The sequence below is a fragment of the Chionomys nivalis genome, chromosome 1 (genome assembly GCF_950005125.1).
Source record: "Chionomys nivalis chromosome 1, mChiNiv1.1, whole genome shotgun sequence".
Lineage (NCBI taxonomy): Eukaryota > Metazoa > Chordata > Mammalia > Rodentia > Cricetidae > Chionomys > Chionomys nivalis.
In genome coordinates this window covers 19,974,472-19,985,369 of record NC_080086.1, presented here as the reverse complement: position 1 = coordinate 19,985,369, position 10,898 = coordinate 19,974,472, and the positions used below count along the sequence as shown (strand labels likewise).

At 45.4% G+C, this 10,898-nt stretch overlaps 1 protein-coding gene across 1 annotated transcript; it reads left to right on the top strand.

The window, feature by feature from the left end:
- Positions 1-1,571: 1,571 nt before the first annotated feature.
- Gabarapl1 (GABA type A receptor associated protein like 1) lies at positions 1,572-10,684 on the top strand. The gene is made up of 4 exons (XM_057793166.1): positions 1,572-1,924; positions 6,091-6,169; positions 7,155-7,273; positions 9,452-10,684. Exons 1-4 carry the CDS (start codon positions 1,835-1,837, stop codon positions 9,515-9,517), a joined length of 354 nt encoding a protein of 117 aa, XP_057649149.1. The 5' UTR covers positions 1,572-1,834; the 3' UTR covers positions 9,518-10,684.
- Positions 10,685-10,898: the final 214 nt, after the last annotated feature.

The window sequence follows — 10,898 nt, the reverse complement described above, 5'->3', positions numbered from 1 at the left end:
GTCCTGTACAAGACCAGCCAGTGATCTTAACCACTGAGCCATCTCTCCTGCTCCCAATGTATTTTGTATTCTAATGTAAACTACTAACATTCAGAAAACCCTTAGATGATTAACCAATACTTAGCCTTTTATTTTTCATACACTGCAGACATTGTCACTAGACCGAAGAAACTGCCCTTCAATTAATTGAGATTGTACATCTATTAAAAAACAGTGAAGGTCACTCAGAAAATGACAATATTACTATTTTAATCCCTAGGCTCATCTCAACTGGTTGGAAAGTTTTCTTCTGAAAGACTTAATTGTATTTGAGTCAAACATAAAATGATTAACTGGGTATTAAACTATTTTCAATTGGAAAAACACCTGAAAATTATTAATATAAACATAACAATGTGGTGCATTAACTCATCGGTCTTTATATGTAGTGACAATTCAAAAGATTCCTGGGAGAAAAACCAGAAGTGGGCTATGCATTTCATTTTCTTGATTGGGTAGTTAAATTTAGCTCAATTTATTTTGTGGGCTTTTGAAGGCCAAGTCACTGAGAGTAATTTGAAAGGGGGAAAAAAGTCAGGCCACCAGTGCTGCTTGCCTGGTACCATTTAGAAGTCATTTTATTTGAACAACACAAAGCATCCCTGACCTCTTTCTTTACCATTTCTAATGCTCCCCAAATATACGTTTGGAGAGTCACTACCAGTAGGATCAGAAGGCTGACCCAGCATCCAAAGATTCCTGGTGTGCCAGAGGGGCCTGGGCAGTCTGATCCTCTCTGTAAGCCTCAGGGTCTTCCACTAGAGATTTTGGTTCCCATGAGCTCTTTCCATTAGGACAACTGTCCTGCAGTTTATACTCCCTCCCCCCAGGAAACTACTGTTGGGGAGACCACAGTCACCTAAACTGCTTGACCTCTGTATTTTCAAGAACCCAGGACCAGACTTATGGGTGAACAGGATAAAGTGAATGGATTCAGCTCTCCTTTGAACGTGCATGAAGCCCGGTGCTCGTCGCGGCGTAGCTTGTAACCTTGATGACATCATGCGCTTCACCCTGATGGGTTCTTCAAATCCCTGAGTCACGCTCTGTTTATGTTGTCTCAGTACCAGTTCCAGCACAGATACAAACGAAAGGACGCCAGAGTGAAGAGGAGGAGCTGGGGTGGTGAACCCAGGCCAGCCACGGGTGCCAGGCAAAGGTCAAAATGCAAGCACAGGACGTTTCTTTCTGGGCTACAGATCTCGTGACGCCTGGCGCTTTTGCTCCACCAGACTACTGATACCTCATTGCTCTGGAAACAGCTGGATTTTCTTCCTGTGTGTTTGTTTTGGGCACCAAGCAAGAAACATGAAGGGGAGGGATGAAGACATTTGTTAGAGAATTCTTTGGGTTAAAAAATATTTTCTATATAAAATAAGAAAAATAAAAACAGGAAATGTATTTTTGATTTTTGTTAGAGTGATTTAGAAAAATTTAGGCGTGAAAGACACACATACAAATAATCAAGGTTTCTGTCCACCCCTATCGAGCAAATCCTTTGCGCCGGGGGCGGGATAGAGGCGGGGCTCCGTGATGTCACAACACCGCCCTGGTGTTTTTGTGTTCCCAGATCTTGGAAAAGCCTCTCAATTTCTTTACCTGGTGGTCCTTTACCTTCCTCCCGGGAGATATCCAGACGTTTAGTCACGTAGTGCGGCGACGGGCGCGTGGTTGCTGACGCGTGTGGAGCGATTGTGATAAGGTTGACATTGACCAGGGGTGGCCAGACGCGAGACACAGTCACCGGCGCGCGGAGCAGGCCCCGTCCGGGGAGCCCCCAAACCTGCGTTCCATCATGAAGTTCCAGTATAAGGAAGACCATCCCTTCGAGTATCGGAAAAAGGAAGGTGAAAAGATTAGGAAGAAATACCCGGATCGGGTGCCGGTGAGTGGGGGCGGGTAGGGGCGGGCGAGCTGGGGAATTGGGGAGCTGGTTGCTTGGGAGCTGTAGGTTAGCCGGGCGCTGGCCTGTGACAGAAGGGTAGCCTGGTACTAGCGGGTGGCCCTGGCACAGGAGGGTCCCCGGAATTACATAATCAATCCTAAGAGGCCTATGCACACCTTTGGCATCTCAAAAGCGCAACCTGCGAGTGGGTGACTCAGCAGAATTCAGCTCTCTTGGAGGTGGGGAATGTGCAGGTGGCGCGGCCTCTGTGTGCGGGAGTCACTGCTTGGGGGCCTCAGATTGGATGGGTTTGTAGAGAACATGCGCAACCCTGGAGTGTCAGGTGCGGTGAACCTTGTGCCCATCCATGTCTGCCTTTCGTGGTTCTCCATGAATCCGAGTTTCATCCTCATTTCCTTGAGCGTAGGAGGTAAAACTTGAGAAGTCAGTAGATTCTGCCCTGCCTTTTCCTAGAATTAGGAGGCGGGGAGCTCCCACCAGGCGGGCCTTGCAAACAAGGTCACGCTCTCTGCGCCACAGTCAGCTTGCCTCATCATCATTGCTGTCTTCCTGGCCACGCGATGCTAAAGAAGGTCTTGCCTTGGACTGCTGATGGGTTGGGTCCTTGGGCCTCAAGAGCAAGGACTGAGAACCATTTCCGCCACGACTTATACCTCGATTTAAACAGCCAAAACCTAGTTCACGCAGTAAGGAGAAAAATATTAAGGGAGCCCTCAGCATCCGGGTGTTTTTCCCTTTACTCCCTCCCCCGCCCACTTGCCTGCTTTTGAAGGCTGCGCAGCAGAATTGGAAGCCGAGGGCGACATTACTGTTAGATATGGTGGATGGAGGAGCAGGGGACTTTAAAATCGTTCTCTATTTTTGCAAAGGCAATGATGTTAGAATTGCATCGCTCATAACTTTATTTTTTTATTTTTTTGGATTTTTGAGACAGGGTTTCTCTGTGGCTTTGGAACCTGTCCTGGAACTAGTTCTGTAGACCAGGCTGGTCTCGAACTCACAGAGATCTGCCTGCCTCTGCCTCCCGAGTGCTGGGATTAAAGGCGTGCACCACCATCGCCCGGCCTCTCGTAACTTTAAAGGGTAAAAGAGCTGGATTTGCCTATTAATTTTTCTTGATGCATAAGTACTTTTGGGGCGTTTCTTGCTCAGTCCGACTCAGCTATGGCGACTAGAAGAAACGTAGGCCCAACTGGAAAAAAGCCCTCAACCCCATTTCCTGTTAGGAAGGGGGGAAGTTAAATATTTCACCATTCTCCAGGAATTGCACACAACGGTCTTAAGGGAAAAGCTGGAAACACACTAGCCCTGTCTCCGTAGTACGCAGCCCTTCACATCTTATTTCTGTGGAAGACTGCTTTCCAATTTTCTCTGAATTCGTCAGCCCCACCCCCTTTGAATTTTAAAATGACACGTGGACCACATAGCAGGCAGCACTCTGAATGCCTTGTCTGCATATTCACTGGCTCACCTCACACAACTAAAATCCCTGTTCTACAGATGTAGCCTGAAGCACAGGGAAGTGAAGTCACCACCCAGAGGTGTGACATTCCTGGTCCTTGACCTTCAGGTTGCCGCCTTTTCTTCCCAGTTCGAGTTACCAGAATTGAGTGTCTTCTACCTCACGTGGTTGACCCCTGGAAGTAGGTTAAGTCTTGCTGCCATCTGGAGTTCAGCTGGTAGACCAGTGAATGTCTTAAGCGAATGTCTACGCCCCATTATTCAGAACTTTAACAGAAATACAGGCTGTGAAGTGTACCCGTCTCCAAATTCATTTGAAGCTCCTCTATTTCCTCTAACCAGGAGCCTTTCTCATTCGGTTGGTTACAGCACTCACCCAGAATATTTTAGTTCCTTATTCTCCTGCTTATGACTTGATGTTGAATGTTTTATTTCAGTGATAATTTATAAGCCAAGAAAAGGTCAATCAGATCTCATGGATCCTCAACCTGAGAGATTCTCAACCTATGGCTCTGAAATTGGTTGTGACAGAAGAACTCTGCTAAATGCCAGAGATTTGGTTTAGGGTGGAGGAGGCGCAGCACTGGGGATGGAGCCCTTTGCTTGGTGGCCTATCACTGGGTATACCCTTCGCCTCAGAGATGTGGGTTTTAGTTTTGTTTTTTTGTTTTGGTTTTTTGAGACAGGGTTTCTCTGTGGCTTTGGAGCCTGTCGTGGAACTAGCTCTGTAGACCAGGCTGGTCTCGAACTCACAGAGATCCGCCTGCCTCCCGAGTGCTGGGATTAAAGGCATGCGCCACCATCGCCCGGCTAAGAGATGTGGTTTTGTTTCAGGGTTGTAACCAGAGTTCCTGTACCTTGGGCACAGAACTCAATCTTACTATGTTCAGGTGTTTACGAAAAGCCATTAAGTTTCTAAGGCAGTCTGACTCACAACTTAAGCTTGGCCTCAGAAGACGTGGGCCTTGGGAGAGGGGGTCATGGGATCTCAAAATAACAGAGTGCTAGGGACCTGCAATAGCAGGAACTGCTGGACACAGTATTTTTAAACATTTGTAAACAACCTGTGGTAGAGCACCTGCCACAGATGAAAAAAACAGTTTTCCTCTCTTGGTGGGAGCTGCCAGGTTTCAGAGTCCCTGTGGTAAATACCAGGGCTCCCCCTGCTTTCTGTGCTCTGTCTTATGTAGCCTGCCTTCTTTCCTTCCTTGTGTTTGGTCCATTTCTAGTCTCCTTGCCAAGCTCTTTTCTATTTAATTTGAAGCTTGAAGCTTTGGATTCACCTGTCTACCCAGGCATTTACATGTACTTACTTGTCTCGTCTTTTCTGGGGTGGGGGTACAGCTTGTGCAGAAGCCTAGAGGGGTCACAGATATCCTGAAGGTCACACAGCATTTAGGGATACTCGTCCAATGTCTATTTCTGCTTCTTGGCTTTTTGGTATTTCCTATTTCTCACATTTAAGATGAGTTTTTCAAAATAAAAAAATCCAGTGTTAATATTCTTGCAATATATTTTCTGTTTTCTAAGTAAATACATAACCATCTAAGATTTTATGTGTCTTTTTCTTCATTACAAAATGCATAATCTTTAAAAATGTTATAAAAATATTTAATGTAGATATTGAAAAATCCCTTAAACTCCTAACATAGTTAATAACGCTGAATTGTACAGTGCAATGCCCTCATAAAGTGTCCCACATTATTAAAAAAATTCATAGTACTTTTCACTTAGCAGTGAACATTTTTTTGCAAAGATTAAAACCTGAGACAAGTTGCCTGTGTGTGTTAGCTATCACTGTAGCAATGTCGGAGACAGTCAACTTCTAGAAGGTAAGAAGGCAACTGGTTTCAGAGTCTGTCTGTGCTCACTTGGCCCCGTTCTTTGGGCCGGTGGTGAGTCAGCCTATCATGGTGGAAGCACAGAGGACTCAATAACCTAAACCTCCCATGAGGTCCCACCCCTCAAAATTTCCACTACTTGTGCACAGCCAAGGAAGGAGCACTTCTTTAACACGGGGCCTTTGGCAGGCAGTGAAGATCGAAGCTGTAATCTTGTGTGTCTATAAAATGCGTTTCCCCCCTCTGTGTGCGTGTGTGTAAGGGTGTGCACACGTGAGGGGGCATGTGCATGATTGTATGCAGATATGCGTGCGTGTGGAGGAGGCCAGAGGTTGATGTCTCATACAGTTCTTGGTTGCTCTTCACTTTACTCACTCTGAACCCAAGCCTCCCACTTCAGCCAGACAGGTTGGCCCAGGATCTCCATCTCTGCCTTCCCAGCACTGGGATTGGCAGTGGCCCCTGCAGATCCTCCTGGCATTCACAGGGACTTGAGGGATCTGAAATCAGTCATCAGATATACTGCTTTTATCACCATGTCATCTCCCCAGTCCATAAGTGGTATTTTAGGGGGAAAAAAGCAAAACCAAAAAGCAAATAGATCATTAGACTATCCTAGAAACAGAGAACAACTGTTTGATTCTTTAATAAAATGCCATAAGGTAAATGTCTTTTACTGTTCTTTATAAATAATTTGTAGTTGTGTAAGGTCAAGGAACATTGGAAGCAAGGACTGAAAAAATTACACTGAGCCTAGATAGTGTGGACAAATTTAAGGTGTGGAAAGAAAAAGACAATAACTAGGTTCTGCAGTTCTAATCCCTTCTCCTGTTCTCCTTTTAGGTCATCGTGGAAAAGGCTCCCAAAGCCAGGGTCCCTGATCTGGATAAGAGGAAGTACCTTGTGCCCTCTGACCTCACCGGTAATAGTTTTTCCCTTTTCTGACCTTCCATTCCAGGCAAAGCTTTCTTGATCTTTATTTCAAGTCCAAGTTAGTTTATTTTAAGTCCAAGTTATTGACCAAAAGAGTTGGGACCATTCTTCAGGGAGCGGACCTGTGCAGACAAGCACACTCTGTTCTTCTGTTTCTAGCTGTTTGGCATTTCCCAATGCCTTACTCACGTGTCTTATTCCTGAAGACACAGCAAAGGAATACTGTGGAGTAAAGGAGCAAGTCTGTAATTTACATAACATTAAACATCAGCGTGATCCTGAGGTCGATTTGTTCCAAAGCCAGCCCAGTGTCTTGGATGGGTCACATTTTAGAGATTCCTATCTAAATGCTTTATCTCTTAAATGTAGGTCTGTTTGTGAGATAAAAAACTGCAGACCCTAGCATATCTTCTATTTTGAATTACAGGTATTTAGACTTTACCTTGTTCTTAATGAAATACCTGGTGCTTTCAGGATTCTTTTGCCCTGGACTTCATGCATTTGTCCAATAGCCTTCCGGAAACTTTACATTGTTTTCAGGAAAAGGCTAACCATTGGATACACTCATCACCCTGACACTTGCCTCATCGTGCTGGGATATCCAGAGTCCAGGGACCTCTTTGTATTGTTAGCTCTCAGGGTGGGAATGGAACTAGAAAGGCATCAGGGGTCCATGTTAGACAGGAATGCTTCAGTCTGCATTATACTCCCTCACAGCCGTCATTAGGCTGGGCTGGTATGCTGACTGTGTCTGAGGCTGAATGAGGGGGAAGGGAAGCCGTCCCACTGGTGTTTCAGGGGGTGTACAAGCCTCAGTTTCTATTTCGCCACTAAGGATCTTAGATAGTATTTGGGTCTGAAAAGCTTGTATTTAGCCTAAAGGGGGATAGATACAGTAGATTTTGGTTTTCATGATTTTCTCTTTGCTTAGTCCTTTTTCTTTTTTTGCCCTGCTCTCTGTTTCCTTCATGTAGTTGGCCAGTTCTACTTCTTAATCCGGAAGAGGATCCACCTGAGACCTGAGGACGCCTTATTCTTCTTTGTCAACAACACTATCCCTCCCACGAGTGCTACCATGGGCCAGCTGTATGAGGTAATGGTTTTGGTCACAATACCGAGCAGCCCGGCCTCCCCTAGCTCTGGTTCCAGGGTTTGTTAACACACCTGGGAAGTAGGACAAGAGGTGTTTTTAATGGGGATCCTCTTACACACAGCAGTGTGAAGCTGAGAGATTAGATACCCCTTCCTTGTCCTTTCAGGATGGAGCACCTTCTCGGTTTAATCTTTTGAAATCTCCTTTCAATCTGGTCTGACTAGAGTGCTTTATTGCTGGCTTGAGCAGTTCCTGGTAGCAAGGGCTTCCTGGGAGGTCCCCGTTCTATATGTGGAAGCACAATTTGTTAGTGAACTGTGCACTCCACCTGTTTGTCGGTCATCCCCATCTAGCGGTAGACTTGAGAAAGGAAACACCAGCTACATTTGACCCCTTTTCAGTCTGAACCGGGAGCTCTGCCATCACAGTTCACACGTAAACTCTGCAGATCTGGTTTATGTCAACCACATCCAGATGCTCTTCTTTGTAGAACAAACTTAAGACCACAAAGAGTTCCCATTGTCTGAGTACATACAGTGAATAAGTTAAAGTATAAAGTTAAGGGAGAATTTGAGTGGGGAGAAGCTGTAGTTAGGACTTCATATATAAATGATGTGATCTAAGATTGCAACTGTACTTCTTGAACACTGTCACACAAGGTGCTGCCTTTCCATTGTGCCCCATTCGTTAGTCAACGTGCACATCCAGGAGCCTCTGGTCTAGCCTGTATTCCACAACATTTATTCCCCATGACTGTGCATGTCAGTTTGTATTTTGTGATATCTATGCTCTCCTTGCTAGAGTGAAGGGGTTTTATTTATTTGCTTCTTTTTTTTTTTTTTTGTCATTTTTTTTCTTGCATGTGTGCACAAAGGTGGAAGTTGGAGGATAATTTAGGGTGTCATCCTCAAGAACACTCTGTGTCCCATTTGAGACAAGGTCTCATGGGCTTATAGCACACCAAGTATGCTGGCCTGTCTAGCCAATGAGCCCCAGGGATCCTCCTTTTTCTCTCCCAAGAGCTGGGGTTACAAACACACAACACTGCTCATGCCATTTTCATCCAGGTTCTTGGCACTGAGCTCAGGTCCTCCGGGCTTGCAAAGCAAGTGCTTTATTGACTTACTAGCCTCACTCCTACTCCAGCCATAAGATAATATTTCTTTCCAAGTTAAGAATTATTTCCCAATGTTTTGTTTGTTAAAGCTTTGAAAACATCAAACAAAAAAAACAAGTTGAAAGAATTTTACTGAAAGTGTAGACCGGCTTTCAGGGTTGTGTTGCTCACAATGAACTTGTACATACTTTTGGACTTTTCATACTTTTACATATCGTATTTCAATCACATTCGTCCCTGCCCCTTACCCTCTCTCTTCCCTCCTACTGCTGCTTCTCTTGTCAGCTAGACCTCTAATGGCCAGGGTCATTTCCAGGCCAATGGGAAGAGTGTTTACAGAAATATGGTCACCTTACCAGTGACTTCCTGCCCCCATTAAATTCTTTCTTCCTCTTCTTCCATAGTATTCCCTAAACTTGGGGGGGGGGGGCGTTTAGATAAACCATATGTGGCCAAACATTAATCACTTATTATTGCACTTTGACCAGTAAGTATTAGGCTCAGTAGCCACACTGTGAAAGGAAATGTTGCCTAGCTGTGGTGGCGCACGCCTTTAATTCCAGCCTTCAGGAAGCAGAGGCAGGCAGGTTTCTGTGAGTTCAAGACCAGCCTGGTCTACTAGAGCTAGTTCCAGGACAGCCTTCAAAGCTACAGAGAAATCCTGTCTTGGGGGGGGGGGGGCGATGGAGGAAATGTCCATGGCTACAGAATGAATGTTTTTTATGACTATGGCTTAATATGGTTATTTTTCTGCTGCTACTGATATAATATGTTCTCTATAAATCTTGCTTTTGTGAAGCCAGAGCTCAGCATGTAGTTGACACCTCTTATTCTTTGTTCCTTTTTCTTTTTTTATTTTTCCTTTTCCCTGACCTACATCTTGAACCCAGAGCCTCACACTTACTAGGAGAGTGTTCTACCCCTGCGCTGTACTTCCATTCTTTTAATGGGAACTAATGATGACCACATGTCTTCTCCACAAGGTTGTGCAAGACTCAGAATCGTAGAGACAATGAACATGAATGTTTAGTATTTTCTACTGTCTTCTTGTCTCCTTTTAGGACAACCACGAGGAAGACTATTTTCTGTATGTGGCCTACAGTGATGAAAGTGTCTATGGAAAATGAGGCAGAAGCCCAGCAGATGGGAGCGCCTGGACTTGGGGGTAGGGGTGGGGTGCGTGTGGGACTTGGGGAACCAGAGGGAGGGCTCCCAACCATGGAAGAGACGCAAGGTGAAGACATCGGAAAACATCATCCCGCACACACTGTCGTCTTTTTTTCACAAGCTCCATTGTTAGTTTTCTCTGCTTCCTCAGCCCAGGAAGAACTTGGATTGGATGGCTGTGAGAGCCAGATGGGGACGACATCGTTCACAGCCTTGCTGTGAGTTTTCGTGCAGTTTCATCAGAGGGTTGGGAGGAGGGAAGGTGGCCACTAGAGAAGAATACAGTTCAGCAGCAACTCCTGTCTCTTTGGGCAGAGGTTTGATTTTTGGCATTTGCACAAACCACATAGGGAAAGGGGGAAAATGCTTTAGGAGCTGTAGGGGACCATACTAAGGGACCAAAAAATACTCACTGTCATTGAAGCATTGTGACCCTTGACCTCTGTCTCCAATTCCTCCCTCTCCTGGTTCCTTTTATTCCTTCCACACAGGTGTCATAGCACCACCCCAGTTGTGGCAGTGGACATTCGCACAAATGTTTAGATGGAGTTTTTGGGGGGAAATAGAGTTGTGCGGAAACGTGGTTACAATTGCCAGTAGATTGAATGGCATTAAACTGGAGTTCGGGGTTGGGCATCTCTGCTCCTCATCCCATAAGAACTTTAGAATTTCAGGAGCCTCAGGATCGGTCCTCTAGCATTTCCTTTAGCTTTCTCATGTGCCAGGTCAGTGTGTCTTTGTGTGGAAGGTTCAGGGCACAAGGTAAGCAAGATTACCCACCTGCCACTTATCTTCCCCCTGCTGTGGGCTCTTCAGTCTTACATGCACTGGAATGCTAAGTGATTGGCCAGCCGTTTGCCTCCATGCCATCTGCTCTTCAGGAAAGATGGAGTGAGGACTCCAGGGTTTCATGGGGAGTTTTACTCATTCATTTTCATTTAGGGGCTATGTGGGGAGGGGGTGGGAGCAGGAATTGCACTCACACATGACATTTCAATTCATCTCAACACATGAAGAGCGTCCTCCCTGTTGGGAGCAATGTGTATGTCTGCTCTGTCAGCTGCAGGTTCCGATTCTTTGAAGTCAATGATGTCAGGCCAGGAAAATAAAATAATTGCTTACCTTAAAAATCCCCCTGAGTTCCGGATTGTCACTTCCTTTTTTCTTTTGGTTTGCATGTAAATGAGGGTTGCGTGGAGATGGAAGTGGGTGTGGGGTTGGTGTAGTGCACACTTAACATAGAGTCAGATGTATATGTGTTCATTTAGTTGTTGCCCAGGGGTAAATGTTAGTGTAGTCTGCCTGGTGTGTCTCAAGTAAGTGCACAGCCGCTGCTTCATG